Source organism: Vigna angularis, chromosome 11, assembly GCF_016808095.1.
Source record: "Vigna angularis cultivar LongXiaoDou No.4 chromosome 11, ASM1680809v1, whole genome shotgun sequence".
Classification (NCBI taxonomy): Eukaryota; Viridiplantae; Streptophyta; class Magnoliopsida; order Fabales; family Fabaceae; genus Vigna; species Vigna angularis.
Genome location: NC_068980.1, coordinates 15,549,836 through 15,570,467, shown reverse-complemented (window position 1 = coordinate 15,570,467; position 20,632 = coordinate 15,549,836). Strand labels below are relative to the sequence as shown.

Below are 20,632 nucleotides of genomic sequence, written 5' to 3'. Positions count from 1 at the left end.
GTGTAAAAATCCAAACTGCACTAGGTCAAAATTTCAAGTAGTAATAATAATTATAGTGCCACAAATGAAATCAGTATCTGATTCATAATAATATGTGTAGAAAGACAAAACACCCATATCATGATTTCGAGCTACATAATTACAATCAATGATCACATTTCAAGGTATTAGCAGTCAAGTTCCGTCACAGTGCTTAAAAGCCGTATTAAATGAGAAAAAATGTATTTAAACTTTCTTATATCTCGGTTTTTAATCGACATGAACTATGGAGAGTAATAATAATAATTATCTTTTAAAATTTTATACAAAATCAATTTTACAAACCTAACTAAACACATTTTACGATGTCATATAACTTAAAAAATTGAACTCTTTCAATTGGAACAAGACTTCAAAGGTTGCTACTTATAATGAAGAACCTGGTCAAGTACAAAAACCATAACCAAGGACAATGGGTACAAGAGGATTGCAAAAAATGATGACCATAGAGGAAAAGTGGAGAGAAAACTTGCAGTTAAGCCTGCTATAGAACAAACAATAGCAACAACCAGCAATTCAGCAGAATATTGCCATGTGACTTGTCCCACACAGATCAGAACTGAGATTGCAAAGAAGCCAAGAATGTTGTTCATCAACACCCCTCCATAAATCTGAAATCATCAAAATATCTTCAAGTCCTCAGAAAGTGGTTTATATGCATATTTATTGATTGAGTTTGAGGAAAGAAATTGGTTAAGTATGCTAACCTCAGAAATGGCAAGAGAAGTGGTTCTTGGCTTCTTATGGCTTGCTTCTTTGATTGCTGAAGTTGCTTCTCTAGCATTTGTGGCCAAGGGGACTAGAATAAATGACATGAAGAATGGATGAAGTCCTACACTGTTAGAGAAGTTGTGCACACTTTCTGTTAGAGGCTCTGCCAAAATGGACAGCATAGCAATTCCTAGCACCACATATGAAATGGCCTTAAACCATGCCCATGTTGTTTTATCAACTACTGCTTCACTTTGCCTCTCTTCTACCACCATGTCAACCTCTTCCCAGCTCTTGTATGCACAAAATCAAAGAGTCTTAAGTCACATTTTCTCACTTTGGACAAAGGGAATAGAGAATATAATTACCTGATACATATCTTCTTGAGACTCAGAATGTGACACTGGAGCAGGAGCTGAAGTTGAGCTAAGCCATTTCTGAAACCCAGAAACAAATTCCTCCTCATTGATTATGCGGTCGTTATCAATGTCAAGTTCTTCAATGACAAGAGCTACTGCTTCTTCCACTTCCATTGATGCTTTGACAAACTTGATGTTCATGATTAGTTCTCTTAACTCAGATTGGGAAATGAAGTTGTCTCTATTACGATCAATTTTCACAAACAACCTGGTTATCACAGAGGCAATGCTATGAACTTGTTGTGCTCTTAGTTAGACTGGTAAAGTGTACAGTAACTGGAATCATATTAGGATTTTTCATGTTGAGTTAGAACTTTACAATAATATCAGATGCTAATAATAGGTGATGTTGTGTTTACATTCTGAACTAGTAAGAAACTGGTTTTGAAATGGATTTGACATCTCATAAAATGTACTGTGCTTGTGCCAAGAAGTTCAAATAAATGATACTGACCCTCTGATAGCTTGTTCATCTGGTTTTCCATCTACTGTGAGAAGGCTACCAACCACATCACTCTGAACATGCTTCAAGATTTCACATATAAGCTGTTTCTTTCCTTCGCGTTCTTTTCTTTTGTTTTCAATCCATGGACCAAAAACCTGTCAGTTTTCAACACTCGGCATAGTGAAGTTCCTGCTAAAATGTGTTTTGAAACACATTGCTATTACTTTTCTTCAAGACAGTGTATTTCTATGTACCTGATATATGTTTTTCAATGATTTCCTTGAAAAATACTGTCTCTCTAAAGCGTGCTGCGTTTGACGAAGCCATTTTGTGAAGCCACTAATAAATTCCTCTTTGCTTATTCTTTTGTCACCATCCAGGTCAAAAATCTGTAACACCTGTTGTACTTCTTTCTCCTCATCAAAACTGGTTTCAGTAACTTTGTTTTTGAGCAGAAGATCTCTGACTTCAGAAGCTGATATACCACTGCTCCCATCTTGATCTATTTCCCTATATAATCTCCTGGAGAGTGTTGTGCCTATAAATAGCTTGTCACAGGTAAAACTTTCAGAGTAGCAGTTCTTCGAAATCTCACCTTATGGCACTCACGTTTGGAGTCCCATTCCTTGTGAAGATCCTTTGCAGGGTGTTCTTCTGAACATCTTGTAATATTCTCAATATTAAATGATCGTGTTTCACATATTCCAGTCTTCTTTTCTGTACCCATGGCTCAAAAATCTGCAGGTTAAATAGCCACTAACGCAATTAATTAATTACTCAGGAACAAGATGACATAATAGGATATAACACATGACATAATTTGTGTTTAGGATATAATTCAATTGTCATAGGTTTGATATCAGAGATGTCACAACATATGATGTTTATGCCACACTGACTTGAACATAATTGATGAACATTTACGATACAAAAAGGAAAATGAAAAATGAGAAACCTGGTAAACGAAGTAGAGGAAGAGAAAAATGGAGGTAATGATGAGAGCAATTAGTAAGGTGGCGTTTCTTAGCTCAGAAGAGAAATTGAATAAATTTGGGATTTGCATGATTGCAAATGGCATCACTGAGAAAAACATGATTCTTGCAGTGTAACTGGTTTCCAAATCCGTAGTAATGCCGTAACCTTCACATCCACCAAAGATAACGTTTTTCAGGCACAAAATTAACAATTGTATCATGAATACCGGGTTATTTGAATATTCACAAATGATATTTAACATATTTTTACATTCATTTTAACATTATTCTTATTTATTTTTAATTCTTTTTTTTTTCTCTAAAAGTACAAAAATTCTTTTTTTTTAATTGTTTTACTCTTAATGTGTGGTGTTAAATGAATATAAATATGTATAACTTTACCATTACCGTTAATGTTATCAAGAAAATTCTACCTTTTAGACATCAAATGCTACTATTGACCATACATGTGAGTATTAAAGCTCATTAATTATTAATAGGATTTTCAATTGATCTTAAATAGGCAGGGTTAATATGAAGAGTACTTAAACAATGTCGATGTTCATAATTACAACTGTATAATTTTATTAAATACTACACTTGAAGTAATTTTGTTTTCCACATACAACATCAATATTCCATCCTCAAGTTCATTGAAATAATATCTTTAATATAAATTATTTTATCTGAAATATTGTCTCTCCTTCAATTCTTAAAATAAGAATTGAAAAAGAAAAATTTATTTAAATTTTCAATCTCAAATCCTAAATGATATAAGAATAAATTTGAACAATCCTGTTTGTATTGCTTTATTTTCTTCGAAAGAAACTATTAGATTAAAAGTTTTTTTTGCATATATTATATATATGAAATTTTATACATAGAATATATATATATATATATATATTAATATTAGTTTTATGTTAATCAAGTTATTAAATATCTCGTTTATATAAATGAAAAAGTATATTTGTATTATAAAATATAAATCACTTTATAATTGTATACTAATTGTTTAATTTTAATAAAATTGACATGAAAATTATATATATAAGACTAAAATATAATAGTTAAATAAAATAAATATTTTACATAATGTTACTAAGACTGTATTATACTAGTATATTTGATTCCATATTAAGCATGTAAAAAATATTTTCTTTTAGGAATTATTTTAAAATTAAAAATATGAATAATTTTTTTATCTATCTCTTTTCTAGTATTTGTTTGAAAAGAACAAAGAAAATGAAATGGAGAAATGTGTGAAAGAGAAAATGAAATGAGAGTTAGGTAACATAAAGATTATTTTTTGTTAAAAATGTAATGTGCTATAACTAATTATTGTATTATTATTTATAAAAACAATTTTATATAGGTAAGAGTTGAACGAAATTTAAATGACTGTAATTGATTATAGATTATTCTATTTTTATTTCCTTATTGTTTGGTTTGGTGGTTTTGCTCTCACACACACGAAAAGAAAAGAGTCTATATTGTGCAGAGGTAATTTTCTCAACCACTTATTTCATGATTTTTTTTTTTGTCTTACTTTTAAGGGAATTTAATGTAGAAAGACCCACAGAAGTTATTGCCATCAGACGTCTTAATTTCTTAGACCAAATTCACTTTAAAATTCTTGATGAAAATAAAATTATTTTTTTAAACTATTTTTTATTTTATTTTTGATTTGAAAAAACAAATTAATATATAATGAGTTAGAATGGAGTGAAAAATTAAAAATATCAACCTTAAATTAATGTAACATAATATATATCCAGTTTATTAGTTGGAAAATTAGAATATAAAAGAAAAATGAGTTGGAAGAAACCAGTGATGAAGGCTTTAACAGTGTTGTGGTGAGAGTTAGAAGCAGAAGAATGATGCTGAAATTGTTGTCTTCCAACAATGACACAGCTTCCCCAAACTACGGTTAGAAGCAAAATAGATGATCCAGCCAATATCCCAATCCCAGTCATGCCATATTCTTCTGCTATCTCCCTATTGCTCACAAGTCCTGAAACTGTTCATACAATCAAATTATTTATAAAATTATCCATAAAATCAAAAAGTAATTTAATTCTTAATCACAAATAAAATCATTTAATAGAATTGGAGAGTTATTATACACTAATATAATCCACACATAAAAGTTTTATTAGTCATACTTTTTTTCATGATAACTTCAAAACTTTCAAAATTAACAATGAAATACTAATTAAGTATGAGTTAAGACAAACTTTTCTATAAAGCTTTGTTCAAACACTTAAATATATAATTACTCATTTAACCAATATATAAATAAAAATTGTATGAGTCGTTAATGACTGTGTTGGTTGAGATTATCCCTTATTATAGCTAGACTCATAAGTGCTGCTTGCATTCTTGGTCTCAATGCTAACAGTAGGTGGAAGACAAATTCAAAAGGAAAAGTCATAATCCCTCACGAAACTGATATGACATATGCATATGCATATACATATACATACATAGAGAGGGGGTATTTTAGGAATCATATGAAATTCGATATATTAAGATTACTGTTAACATATTCACTGGTTAAACATGTGAAACAGCTTCAAACATGTATTAAAATAATTTTTCGAGTTCTGACATAGTTATATGCATCTGCAACTGCATGATGCCTCTCTATTCAATTCAAAAGGGAAGAAAAACATAAGAGATGACATACCAAGAAGAATTAGGGACTCTGGAAGGGCAGCTAGGATGTGAAAAGCACTGGCACCAAAGATACCAGGGCCAAGAATCTTGAAGATTTGCTCTCCTCCTTTAGCCAAATATGATTCTCCATGGAACAGCAAATACTCATACACCAAGATAAGAAAGAGATGGCCAAAAATATTGTCTGTGCATGGCAAGAAGCCATACATTTGTTTGCAGTGCTCCTCGCAGGATTCATCATCAATTCCTTTCAGAACTAAGTAAGAAGTTTCCTTGTGTTCAACTTTTTGAACACCATCTGAAACTAGTTCTGTCAGACATCGACCTTGAACCCTAATTGTTGTTGCTAACAAAAGGAGAAATATAGAGTATGGTGTTTTGGAAATGCTTCTCATATTTTTTTTTTCCTGAATTGAGCAAAGGAAAGGAACAACATTAGTTTGATGACTTAGCTCAATTTGTATAAAAGATTTTGGTAATGTACCACAAGTAATGGTTAATAATAAGAAAAACAAAAAATTGAAAGTCAACAAATGGGTTTACTTGCTGTACGGTTTAAGGCAAAGTCCGTCATAAACGAGGACCGATTCTTCCAGTCTTCAAATTTTAATATCTGTTTAATAAATGTACAAAATCAAAATATCATTCTTAACCCAGTCAAAATAGTAACCAGTTTACATTATCGGATAAAATAATATATATATATATATATATATATATATATATATATATATATATATATATATATATATATATATAAATTTTGTAAGATTAAATTAAATTTAAAATTTATTTTTTAATATAATATTAAAATTATAAATTATAATTTATCTACAAAAATAATATTTATACTCAATTGTATATTTAAAATTATTTTATTTTTAGTGATATGAGATTTCTAACCTATCCTATAAATCTTTAAAATAATAAGTTTATATGTTATTGTATCATATGGGTCGAACGGTCCAGACAGTGGCGTCGATATCGATCCAATCGTCAGCGTTTCTCCTATCTTTTTACTCCTCTGACAGCATTGCCGGACAGCTTGCATAAACACTCACTGCGCGCTATTCTACTCGACCATTCATCCTTCCACTCGGGTGAGTAATAACTATGTACCATACGGATCGAGCGGTCCAGAGAGTAGCGCCGACACCCGCCTAACAGGACGGTTGCACAAGATCGACCGATAGGTGAACTGGGTCATTAAAATTAGGATTAAGGTAAATAGTGATTAGAGCCATTGGGCTAGAATTGAGCCGTGATTAACTTTTCACTAATCCTAAGCCCATGGCGAAAACTATAAATAGAGGTCAGAGGTAAGTGGTAGATAGGTTGCATTCATTGCACATTTATTACCGCTCTGTTGAATTGTCGAACGGTTTGAATACTGACTTTGCCATCGGAGGATCTTTGACAGGTTCCCTCCCGGACAAAGGAGCGAGAGACCAGAGCTTGGAGCGCGACTGGACGGCAAGAAGACAAATTGTGAAGGAGTTTGGTGACTTAGCCCCAATAACCAAAACATTTTGGCGCCCACCGTGGGGCCGTGTTACTTGCAAAACCCAATGGTGACCACAAGAAACATGAGTATGGACGACCCTATGGAGATGATCCGGATGCTACAACAGAAGATGGAGGAGATGCAGCAGCGTCATGAGGCGGAACTCAAAGCCGGCAGGGCCGAATGTTCGGCGCGCATTGCCCGAGAGGGGGCAGGAGAAAAAGGGGGAAGGAGAGCAGGCTAAGGAATGTCGCAAGGCTGCAATGGAGGACCAACTCGAGCACAGCAGTGGGCCGGACAAGACGTAGAAACCCACAGAACCGAAGGTCGAGGGAAGCAAGGCTAAATCAGTACACGCGGAGAGTGCTGCGGGGGACAAGTAATTGGTGATAAAAACCGAGACCTCGTCAACATGGTTACTCCTTTTCCTCCAGGCGATCATGTACGTCCAGATATTGGAGCAGTTCGTCCCACCTTAGTTCAAAATATACGACGGGACGACGGACCCGGAGGCCCACATCAAAACCTTCTCGAACACAATGGCATTCCAAACTAGCAACAACACCATTTGGTGCTGAGCGTTCTCCTTATCATTGGAGGGGGAGGCGCTCGAGTGGTTTAACTCACTTCCCTACAATTCCATCGAGAATTTCGCTGGACTGTAGCACTTGTTTAATTGTCAATTCATCGATAGTAGCACTCAGGACTTGACCATCTTCGAGTTGGTCACCCTGAAACAGGGGAAGGAAGAAAATTTGAGAGCGTTCATGGATCGTTACCAGAAAATCGTCCAACGGGTGAAGGGCTTGAGCTCAGAACTCGCCTTGTAGTACATCCTACCCGCCCTCAAGCCTAGGCCATTCAACAATAGCGTTTGTCGATGGGCGCCCAAGACTATGGAAGAACTACGAGAGAAGGCGACTGATGAAATAAGGGTGGAAGAGATGAAGCTGTCCTACAAGAAGGAGAATTAGGAAATCAAAACTGACGAGGGGAAATCGGGCGGTCAGGTTGGGAAATCCGGGGGGTTCAAGCAAAGAGAACCGCCCCGGGGCCGCGATTCCAACAATACTCCCCCTTGATCGCCCCTCGGGCGAAAATTTTCCAGGAAGCTTTGAGTGCGGAGTTGATTCCGGAGCCGAAAAGACGACCCACTCCACCGGGGGGATGGAAATAAACACTATTTGTACCATAAAAACATGGTCCACACCACGGAGGAGTGCGTGACCCTGAAGGATAAAATAGAAGAATTAATCCATTCGGGGCAACTAAAGAAGTATGTGTGGATCGACCGACCACGTGCACCTGTGGATCGACCGAGTCCACAACGGACCAGCCCCAGGAGACCAGAGAGACAAGAAAGGTCTACAAAGGACCGGACCGATCGCCCACTATCGGAGAAACGGAAAAGTAGAAGCCGCAGCAGAAGCCACGACCATCCCCTCCGAGGACATATCAACACAATATCCGGTGGTTTCGCCGGAGGAGGATCTTCTTCATCCGCCCGCAAACGTCATGTGAGGGCCCTCCGATTGGTCCACGCGGTTTATAAGCCCCGACGGACGATGTCGTCCCTTACATTTTCGGACGAAGATTTTCATGCACCCGACCTTGATCAAGACGACCCGTTATCCTCACCCTCCTATTTATAGGAAAGAATTTCGTAACCGTCGATGCGACCTCACCTTAAAAAATCATAACGATTAACGGTCCAGATACGGGGCCGCTTCAACTTCCGCCTATATTCACGCGTACACACGAATGAATGAACGAAAAATGACATTAATCAAATAATCATGTTAAATTTTGTTATATTTAACTAAATTTTGAATATAAAATGACGTGTATAATTTTATATTAACAATTAAGTACTAAAGTGTAATGTAAAACATACTAAAAGGATTATGATAATAAAAAATAATAAAATTATTATTATTATTTTAATTAGCTTAAATCCATTCGGAGGGGTTGTTTCAGTTACATCCCCTTCTTTGAAGTTTTGCCAATTAAGTCCTTACTATTGAAAAATTGAATTAATTGGGCCCTTGCCGTTAATTCAACTTAACAGGGTTAAGTTTTTACTTACCCGTGAGGTTGACGTGGATAATTTTGGATACGTGGCGTGCACAAACCCTTATACCTGGGCTTTTTATTTCTACGTGGCATTTTCTTAAACAATGAATTTAAAAATTGGGGTTTCTGACCCATTTTAAAAGCTCCCATCACTGATTTTATAAATATTGGGATTTAGGGTTGGTTTAGGGTTCGTTGTTGTTGAACATTGGAAAGCAATTGAAGGTTGGAAAGAGGGAAGTGGGAAAGCAAGACGCAACCATGTCTATCCAGCATTTGTGTTCATCGTCCACTTGCAATGAGTGTCGAAAGAAATTACGCTCTGTCAACTGTCGTGGAGATGGAGGCTGGAATAGGAAGGATGCGTCACTGATTTGCCATTGTGGAGAGAAGTCTGTGCTGAGGACTACGGAAACCAATAAGAATCGAGGCAAACAATTCTGGGGTTGCCCTAGGTATAAGGGTGGAAGTGAAAATGCTGGATGCAAGTACTTCAGATTGTCTAATGAGGGGGGGAATTGATGAAAGTGTTAGCTGTGAGGTGTTGGAAGCAAATGATGAGAGGTTGCTGAAGAGTTTTCAAAATGAAAGTGATAACAAGATACTTGGTCTACAGAAAGTCGTGATGGGTCTTGAAAGGTGGACGAAAATTTTGGTTGGGGTTGTTTGTATTGTATGTGTAATCAACATGATTGTAGTTGCAATGTTGATGGGAAGGGCATGATAATCTGTGCGTATGTATAGGTGTAATGTAGGGCAGTTTAATGTAATGAAGATGTAATAGTTTTGCTATGTTAGTTGTAGATGTAATAGTTGGAGATTTTTAATGTTTAATGAAATGAAGATGTTCAATGTTGAATGAAATCAAGATTTGTAGTGAACATTATTCTTGTTTGTACTGCTTGCTTATAATTAACCAATGTAACATGTAACTAGGCTGATGTACTTTATTCAGGTTTCACATTGAACACAAATTAAATGTAGGTTTCAAATTTGCATAAAATGTGGGCTTGCCTATAATCAAATCTGCAGGTTTCACATATGACATTTTTCACCACTAAAATGTTCCAATGAAATGTACCATTCACAACTAAAATGGTCCAATCAAATCTGCCATTGAGAACTAAAATGTTCCAATCAAATCTGCCATTCACAACTAATATGTTCCAATGAAATGTCTCATTCACAAGTAAAAGGTTGCAATGAAATTTGCCATCCACTGATGCTCCATTTTCTGTAGGAACATGAATATTCATCTATGTTTACCACATACTTGTCCCCAGTTTGGGACACATGTCTGACTTCAAATAACTTTTGTGCAGACCAGCTGTGAACATTAGGCAACATTAGTAATGCAGAGCAACTATTGAAAAAAAAAAGAAAGAAAAAAATTTGTGAATACCTGGGAATCCAGTACTGTGTTAGTAGGGCCTCCTTTTGTAGTCTACTGAGTATTTTTGGACAAATTGATGACTTAAATGACTTTACCCTTGAGCTATTAGTGGTCCATCTCTTCATGATGTAAAGTCTGATTTCCTCCAACATTGTAATAATTGGTTTTGTCCTCGTGTGAACCAAAACACTATTAAAGGCTTCTGACATGTTATTTACCAAGGTATCACATTGAGTTGTGCTTGTGAACCTTGATCTGGACCAAAACCTTGAATGTAGAAATAAGTCATACAATTAGTATTTAAAATAAGTCATACTTTTAGCTTCCTAACAGACAGTAAAAGAAATCTAAAGATGGACATTGGAATACCTTGGAGGAATAGCTATCAAGTGGCGAAACGCGTCTTCGTTGACCTCTCTTATACTTCTCATCTCATTCTCCCATTTCTGTGGGTGTGTTGTCGTTGCTGCCCTCCACATAAGCTTCTTAAGATTCTTTCCAGGGAATTTCTTCCTGAAATTGGCACATAAATGCCTTACACAAAATCTGTGTGCAATTCCACGAAATAGATCTTGTATAGCTGGTAAGAGTCCCTATTAATGAGTCAGCAATAAATATGATGATATTTATAAGATAAAACACAAAAACCAATAATGCAATTTACCTTCTGTTGATATGATATCAATGTAAGTGAAGAACACAACTCAGGTCCACCTAGGTCTTCAATGAGTAGCTCCATAAACCATGTCCAAGTCTCCTTGTTCTCGACCTCTACTATGGCATATGCTAGTGGCATCATTTGATCGTTTGCATCTCGAGCAACAGCAATTAACAACTCACCACGATGTCTACCTTTGAAAAAGGCTCCATCAAGGCCAATGATTGGCCTGCATGAGACAAAGCTATATTTGCATGCCTTGAGGCATGCGTATAACCTTTCAAATATTCGCTTTCCATCATAGTCCTCAACTTTGACCTTGATAGTGGACCCTGGGTTTCTTGCTAATAGCTCATGAGCGTAATCATAAATTCTACTATATTGCATAGTGAAGGACCCTTCCACTTTGTCTGAAGCATAGGCTTTCGCCCTGTAAGCCATATTTTTACTTATTGCTATGTTCCATTTCCTACTTATTTTATCTCTAATGTCAACACCCTTAACATTAGGATTCTCTCTTACTGTTTTTTCCAATTTTTTACTTAGTCATTTTGCATTGAATAGGCCCAACTTATGCTCCCTACTACATGTGTGTCGATCCACCACAGTCCTCAACTGCCATGTATCTATTGCCTCCATATAACCAAAATAAGTCATCCATGGACATTCTCCTTTTGCTCCCACACACTTAAGCCTTATTCTTTTTTTTATCATTTTTAATAAATTTTAGATTTTTTCCATTCTCTAGTGCGTAGGTTTTGATGGCATCCAAGATGTCTTTTTTGTGCCCAAAAAATGTTCCCACCTCCCAGTTGAAATCAACCATCTTTTTTGGCATAGTGAATGTAATAAAATTTCCATATCCCTCTTCAACATCACTTTCTTGATCACTGATATCAGAAGAAGTTAACTCCTCATATTCCCATTCATCATTGAATAAACTGCTATCACTAATGTCATGTTCTTCCAAATCTTACTCACAAAGAACACTACAATCAACCTCCAAATTACCAGAACTATCATTTTCTCTGAAGTCACACTGGATGTTTATGTCTACTAAACCATCCATACTATTCACTTCACCATTATCATCATTTGATGTACTCCATTCACGGACTTGTTCTTCTATGTCCTCCAACTCTTCTTCTACTTCTGTTCTGTTAGCCTCACCGTCATTTACTTCTGTCCTCTCATAATGTGGTTCATCAACTTCCATTGTCTCACCCTCAACATCATTTGCTTATGGACTCTCATCATGTGCTTCATCAACTTTTATTGCCTCCTGAACATTATTTTGTTTTATCCTCTCATCATGAGCCTCATCATCTTGTATTCCCTCACCCTCAACATCAACTTCTATTCTGTCCCCCTTACCCTCAACATCAACTTCTATTGTCTCTTGAACATTATTTGGTTCTGTCCTCTCGTCATGAGCGATCTTGTATTCCCTCACCCTCAACATCAACTTCTATTCTGTCCCCCTCACCCTCAACATCAACTTCTATTGTCTCCTGAACATTATTTGGTTTTGCCCTTTCATCATGAGCCTCATCATATTGTATTCCCTCACCCTCAACATGAACTTCTATTCTGTCCCCCTCACCAACATGAACTTCTATTATGTCACTCTCACCAACATGACCACCTACCCCTTTATCCAACTGTTCTATGACACCACCATCTCCCAAGGATTGCCTAAGACATAAACCATCATCTTGTTATGTCCTTTCATCCAACATTGCACATTCACCACCCTCATGCATCTCAAGTGCAACTTCCTCACCTTCTTCATGAACATTATATTCAATCATCTTAATGACATCAGGTTCAAACACAATGTGCACAACATATAAATGAACCTGACTATTTAACCTAGCTAAATTGACCATATGCATAGCTCCTACGTCATCACACAAGGCTTCTAGCTTACCATCTAATACAGGACCACATCCAACAGAATACCACAAATCTATAAATCCATCATATCCAAGCGCTTTTACTACACTCACCACAACAAAATAACTCCACAAGTCAGGGTCAAAATGCATAGTATCACTTTCCCCGTCATACTTCAGGCACCCTTCGTTCACCAAGTTCCCCCCATGGTGAATAACAACCTCTATATCACCCTCCATCACAAATAACAAAATCAAGAATATTCTACACCTATAAATAAACGTAAAATGACAAAAAACACCAAATATTAAAACATTGAACAACTGATAATGACAACAAACAAGCAACTTTAACTATGGGGGACATGCGGGACCATAACCGCAATATACATACAATCACACTACAATCAACCCCAACCCCACATTCAAAAAAGCGTGCAGATAACAACAAAAAGCACCGAATATTAAATTGATACCTATCTATAGTACACATACTAACCTCCCACGAAAATCCACACCAACCACTTGCGATACACGTTCAAGGACTTCGCGATTCACGTCTAGATAGCAACCCTTACTCCAATCACGAAGCTCCATGCCCTAAGGACTTCACCTCTGCTTGCGAAACACTCAGCTTCAGATTTTCTCTTCCCAATTATAATCCCAATTCAATTTTCAATTAACCCTAATTTTATAATCCCTAATAAAAACCCCAATTTTTAATTTTGTTGTTTAAGAAAATGCCACGTACAAATAAAAAACCCAGGTATAAGGGTCTGTACACGCCACGTATCCAAAATTATCCACGTCAACACGGGTAAGAAAAAACTTAACCACGTTAAGTTGATTTAACGGAAGGGGCCCAATTCATTCAATTTTTCAATATTAAGGACCTAATTGGCAAAACTTAAAAGACAATATGTAACTGGGACAACCCCACGAAAATAAGGACATCCGAATGAGTTTAACCTTTTAATTATAAAATAAATATAAATATTTTTATAATTTTATTCTAACTGGTTTTTATTTATTTTCTAAGTAGTTTTATAATTAAAAGAAATGATAAAATGATTATTTTAATTTAGAAAAACTTTATTTAAAAGATAAATTTGAAAAAAAAATATGGACGCGATAAATGTCTTTATATATACTTGTGAAAACATATGTGTTATGCGCATATGCATTCATTTTTTTTATGATAATAAAAAATAATAATTAGTTTTTTTAATATTTCGTGAAAAAAAATGTGAAATCTTAGTTGAACTAGACAATATTAGGGATGCCAACGGGTCAGGTCCGGTGTAGATAGTGCCTATCTATAACCTAACCCGAAAAAATAAATTCACTTGCACGTATATTTGCTTTAAGATTATCCACGGGTATTTTAAAACCTACATATATCCACAAATATTTAAAAAATATACTTTTATAAATTATTAAAATAAAATTACAAAAATATATAAAATATAATATAAATTAAATTAAATATAAATTAAAATTAATTTTAATTAAATTTAACTTATAAAATATAAATTAATGTTAGTTTTAATTAAATTTAACTTAATAAAATATAAATTATATTTTTATTTTTATTTTTTACGGGTAACGGATTTCCACGTGTATGGATAGTATAATATCCACACCCTACCTGTTTATAAGCGGGAATTTTACCCGCTACTTGTAACCCGTAATAAATATCTGCGAGTACCAACTATCCGCCGTAAATTTTATCCACGTATATCTGCGAGTTCGGATTTTTCGTCACTTAGCCAATATATAATGGAATTTCTTTTTTTCAAACTCATTACCCATGTGACCCTCATGAAGCATTAAGGATGTCATAATGACCATTATACCATCCTTGTTCAGAACCTCATTAATGAGTTTGTCCTCATATATATATACATGAAGATCAGAGTTATATCATTTATATGTCACAACACACACATATACATTTAATTATTTTAACTATATGAACTCATGTGATGACTAGTGACTCACTAATTCAACTAATATTGACTAATTGAATACTTTGACTAATTCAACCATTAATATGAGTTTTAAAAATATTGATTATAATAACACAATGCACAATAGTTTATGAGTAAGAAAGTAGAGATCCAAATTTTAGAGAATTGATAGTTTCCTTTTACTCTACTATTCATGAGTTGCAATTATCTCAAACATTAAAAATTGCCAAAGTCTAAATCAAAGACAAAAAATGTTTATATAGCCTCTTATAGAACTTGTACAATATGCAAACATACACAATAGCAACCAAATAACCAATGAAATTAATTTCCAATGAGTTAATTCAGCGTACTGATTATATTCTTTGTCGCTTGGGCTCAATAATCTGCATATTTATAACATAACATCATTATAGAAAGAATAAATGTGAAACATAACACTAGGTTGAATATATTATACACTCACAGTATAAATTTTTTAAATTTAGGGCATAATCATCTTTTAAAAAGCATAATTTTAGAATATTCATAATGATTTTTGCTTTTAAGTAAATATCTCCATGTTTTCAAACAACAATATTAAAACATATTCCTCATATAAATTCCATTACTATTTCTCAACTTGAATATGAAAATTATCATACAATATTTTGCAAACAAAATTAATGGTGCTATATGCAACAAAATGCATCAATGATTAAAGAACTTGGCACGTCAAAATGAATTATTTTAACTAGAAAAGAAAGACATCAAGTGACTATATTATACTTTTATTATACATAGACAAATAAAAAAAGATATAATAAGTTTCTATATACATGGTATTTGTTTTGTTAAAGTATAAAAAACATTAAAAATTATAATGTAAATTTGAGCTTACATTATAATTATTCTTAACTAATTATTATACACTCTCAATGCTATGATACTAAAAAAAATTATTCTTAACTAATTAAACATTGTTAAAATGTCATATTTACTTATTACTTAGCATTTATGGAAAAACAAAAACGGTAGATTTATATATCGTGAATTTTGCTTCACTGATTTAGCCTGATAATAAGAAGAAAAAAATAATGACATAAAATTTCCCTCTCCACACTCCCAAAATGAAGGAATCTAGTTCACTCATAGAGTCAATGAAATAAATAGAAAAGAATAATTTGGTCACAACTTATATATATCCGAACTGTTGAGGACGAGCATGCAAGAATACTAACTTAGTCAAAGAAACACCAAAACAAAGTGAATATGCTTAAGTACAAGCATAAAATTAAGATCTCCTAAGAATAAATAAAATTTATACCTCAATCAATAATTTCAGCTAATAAAATATTCAAATACATTATTAAGTTATGTGAAATATTAATTATTTAATTTTTAATCATCTGACAACATTCTTTTACTAATCACATTTTGAAGCAAACTCATGTAAAAAAAATGCTTGAATAACCATAGGCAAAAAATTCAACGAAAGAAAAATTTAGTTCCACTTTCTACTACATACAAAAAAGATTGAATTTTCTAGGGTTCTTTCTCTTGCATAGATAAAGAAACTGAAAAGGAACATAAGTAAAAGTGCATCTGTATTAAATAATTGAAGATTATAAATAAGTAGCATCACCTCGCTATCAGTTTTTGGTGATAGAGCAACTTTAGCTTGAGATTTCTTCATTTCATCAACAAATGAACATTCTGAGCAAACATATTGCTCCAACTTTTCTGCATCTTCAGCAGTCATGTCCACACAAGCAGGATGGTACCTAAAATACTACCAAAGTTGAAAAATATTTCTCTCACGAAATTCATAAGATCACAAGTAGATATAAACAAGATATTATATAACACTATAAAATCGAAGCAAAAGAAATCAAACATTGCATCAATCGAACAGGTTGATACATATTAAAAGACACCAAACATAATTTGTAATTTTGTTGAAAAATGACTACTGTATAGACATCAAAACTTTAGACTATAAAATCCTTTTGTCATTTATTTGATTACATGTTTCTCAACCCTTTTTCTTGGATTGAAGAAGCAAAACCTTATCAAGAGCAACATGCAAACCTTGTTCATCAGCAAATGAAAAGTTTGAAAAACAACAAACCTGTCAAGTTCTTTAAAACTATATATCGAACTTAAGAAAACATTGTTCTATAACTTCTTCAAATATTTTTGTGGTGTTTGTCAATCTTCCTTTTGTTTAGGGCGAATAACCTTTAGGATCTAAGATAAAATATCTAAATTAATTCATAAAAAAAAAACCACGTCTAAATAAAAAATTAAAGCCCCTCAAAATTAATTCACTCATAAATGTAATAAAAGTAATTCAAGAAATAAAAAAAAAACTAATGTTACCAATTCTTGCATTCCTCACACTGCACCATAAGTACATCTGGGTTATAAGGCATCTCGCACTTGCAGTACCTTAAAAAACGCAACAAAATCAACAAAATGAAATCCAAAATTTTAAACACTTAAAACACAGACAAGAACATGATTTTATTGAAAACAAAAGGTGCACTCACACAACTACACGATCAGGTGTGAAAGTTCCAGTAGCAGCCTCGTACTCAAACCTATAATAATAATCCTCAGCAGCTACATCCTGAAGCTTGGTATAGTTCTTGAAAGAGTGCACAACGCACTTCCCTTCAATGGCATGAGCACTTTGAACATCATAATGGTCAGACAAAAATAACTCTTTCACCCCATGGAATCTCCTACGTCCCTCAATGGAATCTTCAGGCCTATAGTACCACCTAACATGCACCTTCACATCGTTCTTACGACAAGGTTCAATTTTCTCAACACGAGCCACGTATGGTGCCTTGTTCGTATCAGGAGGGCGCATCGTCACATGGTCCCCAACTACAAAAGGAACATTTTTCACTCATCATCGTATCACCCACATGAATTCAAACCATTCTCTCATTGTCCCCATTACAAAAGTAACAATCTTGTTGCAATTTAAACAACTAGTTACCCAAAAAGAGAAAAAATTTCTAGCAATTACCTCTTACGATCTTGTTGGTACCTTTGATGGTGTAGGAGTTCAAGTCTTTTTTACTTGACTTCGTTTTCGACATGGTTGAAGAAGGTCTCTCTAAACTCTATTTATGAGAAAGCTTTTGGTGGAGAGCTGGAAATGGGAAGGGATTTGAGCTTGGACAACGAAGGTGAAAATTTTCTGACCCAAAGAATTTTGGGGACAAATTAGAAGGAACCCTAAAGTTTCGTTTCATTCAAGGAAGAAAAGGAAAAAGAACACAAATAAGACAAGAGAATGAGTGTGATGCTTCTAATGGTTGTGAGCTAAAATGTGTTTTATTATGACATCTCAATACGTTTTTTTGATTCAAAGCTACTATTGGTATTGGACATTTTACCCTTTTGGCTTACTTTTTGTCCTTTTTTTGCGATAATATAAGCATTTTTTTCTTTATTAAAGCAACTTTTTATTAAAAAAAAAAAAACAAAGATACGCGTCATGGCATTTATTTTAAGAAAATAGTTTTATAACTCGAATTTATTTAAGATAGAGAAATAAATAAATAAAGGAATAAATGTGAGTTGTTAAATAACGATAAAAGATAAAATGATAGAAAAGGAAATCGAGTAAATGTAAAGTAACTCATTCTTACTTTTACTATCATGTATTTGAAAAAAAAGACTATATACGCTTAAAAGTAAAATATTGAAGTGTGAAAAATAAAACTTGAAACAAAAAGATAGAATTAAACCTTTAGTTAGAGTTAGTTAAACTGTGAAAGAGGAATGTAATAAATGAGTCATTTTAAATAAAAAAAAGTATTAAATATGAAAGGTTATTAACTTTTAGGTTTTCATATTGTTCTTTACCAACGTACTAACCAACTTTAATTCACTTATAATGAGTTTTTCGAATCTAAGTTATAAGAAGTTATACATGTATAACATTCCGTACAACAATATGTACAATATTTTTTTTTCATGTTTATCTTCATCCATTGGTGTAGTATGTTAAAAAATGATAGTGACAAAAAGAAAAAAAGGCACAAAATACGTTATTGTATAAATAATATATCTTAAGTTCATATATGATAAAATGTCTTATTACTTTAAAAGTTATTTATGATAAATTAATTAATAGAGAAGAAAAAGGTTTAAATACTATTTTGGTCCTTATTTTCGTCGAATTTGTTTAACGTGAGATTCTTTTTTTTGATGTTCAATGTGATTCCAATTTTGATAATTTATGTTCAATTTGGTCATTTTTTATAATGTCGTCTAAATTGTTAACTACAGACTATATACAGTGCTTGAATGAGCTATTCAATGTTTGCTTACGTTGCTCGTCTATCATACTATGAGTTGGAATCTGGACAATAACAAGTTGCCACGTGTATTTATCCCACAACCCAAAACCCTAAGACTGCCATCAACCACCACAGTCGACCACTACATCACGACGATGCAACATTAGAACCACCAGCCACGCATAACCACTCTCACATATCACACCATTCATGAACTTGCGACTTAAATCGTGTCTCTTCTACTGCAGTCCACAAACCACCTTATGACTCGAGCGTCAAAAGAAACCACCTTGAGTTTTCATTTTCACGTTGTGCTAGAACCACCATCTTCAACATTTCTTCCAATTTTATTTTTTTTTGTTGATTAAGTACTTAGGAATGATTTTATTTCATTATGACCGATTGATTTTGTGCACATGTGCTCTTCGAATAAACGCTTTGGAATGTTCATTTTGTTTCGTTTCAACCCCAAAGTCACCTTTAAGGTTAGTTTCATTTTAGGGTTTTCATGTTTTCATTTGGTTGTTTGTTGGAAAACATTTTGTGTGCAATGTTTTCTAGACAGCGTTTCATGTTTTCTGTTTTCCGATAAATAGAAAAAAACATTTTTTGGACAGTGTTTTGTGTGCAGGTTTGTTTATGTGTTTGTTTCTATGTTTTTGGGATAATGTAATACAATTTATGTGATCTAAAATGGTTACAGAAACAATCAAATTTTTTTTTAAAAAAAAAACTTTAGACAGCGGTTCTCGTAAACCCAAGGCAAAAGAGGGTTTATTGGCTCGGTTCTGGATCCAACCTGGGCAATAGACCCAATTTTTTTTTGCTTTACAACTTCGGGTTTTTTGAACCGAGGCAAAATTGTAACCTTTTTGCCTCAGTTTTTGAACCGAGGCCAAAAGTCTCAACTTTTTACCTTGCCGAAATATACCTTGGTTTTGCAACCGTTGTTATAAAGCCAAAACAACCGAGACAATATCCTTACGTTGCACTAGTGATTACACTTCCATCACCAATGCACAAATCTAAAATCACATAACCAGAACCCTAACTACAACAAAACAAGCCATTGCGAGCCTAATCGCCTTATTGTGAACAACCACTAAACCCACATCAGGAGACCACCTCGTGACAACCATGGATGTGGGTGTAGTAGTGACTTTCGTGCATGGATGATTCATGGTGGAGTGAATTTGTGCATGGATATCAGTGGTTTGAAAGGATTTAGGGTTTCACTATTTAGGGATTGCTTACGCTGTTGATGGAGGCATGATTCAAGTGTCGAACATGGTGGCTACAAGCATGAAGACGTTGTTGTGGCAGGGTTTCTAATGTGTTGGGAGGTTGAAGATGATGATGTGGCAATATCACATCGATCAAAATTGTGTGTGGTGGATAGATACCATGTGGCTATTGGCCAGATTCCAACTCACACTATGTTAGACAAGTCACATAAGCAAAAATTGAACAACTCATTGAAATACTTTCAATGTGTATACTTCCAATGTTGTTAAATATCTAGACGACGTCATGAAAAATGACCAAATTGAATATAAATTACCAAAATTGAG

At 34.0% G+C, this 20,632-nt stretch overlaps 2 protein-coding genes across 2 annotated transcripts; both read right to left on the bottom strand.

Annotated features, from left to right (window-relative positions):
- Positions 1-249: 249 nt before the first annotated feature.
- On the bottom strand, positions 250-5,702 carry LOC108332670 (sodium/calcium exchanger NCL1). Its single transcript, XM_017567986.2, has 9 exons — positions 5,278-5,702; positions 4,417-4,608; positions 2,570-2,754; positions 2,210-2,352; positions 1,869-2,136; positions 1,624-1,769; positions 1,119-1,377; positions 747-1,043; positions 250-650 (listed from the first exon to the last, which is right to left on the bottom strand). Exons 1-9 carry the CDS (start codon positions 5,660-5,662, stop codon positions 402-404), a joined length of 2,124 nt encoding a protein of 707 aa, XP_017423475.1. The 5' UTR covers positions 5,663-5,702; the 3' UTR covers positions 250-401.
- A 9,328-nt stretch (positions 5,703-15,030) lies between these two features.
- LOC108333669 (chromatin remodeling protein EBS) lies at positions 15,031-18,022 on the bottom strand. The gene is made up of 5 exons (XM_017569145.1): positions 17,780-18,022; positions 17,292-17,634; positions 17,122-17,190; positions 16,385-16,523; positions 15,031-15,146 (listed from the first exon to the last, which is right to left on the bottom strand). Exons 1-5 carry the CDS (start codon positions 17,850-17,852, stop codon positions 15,117-15,119), a joined length of 654 nt encoding a protein of 217 aa, XP_017424634.1. The 5' UTR covers positions 17,853-18,022; the 3' UTR covers positions 15,031-15,116.
- Between the last annotated feature and the right edge of the window lie 2,610 nt (positions 18,023-20,632).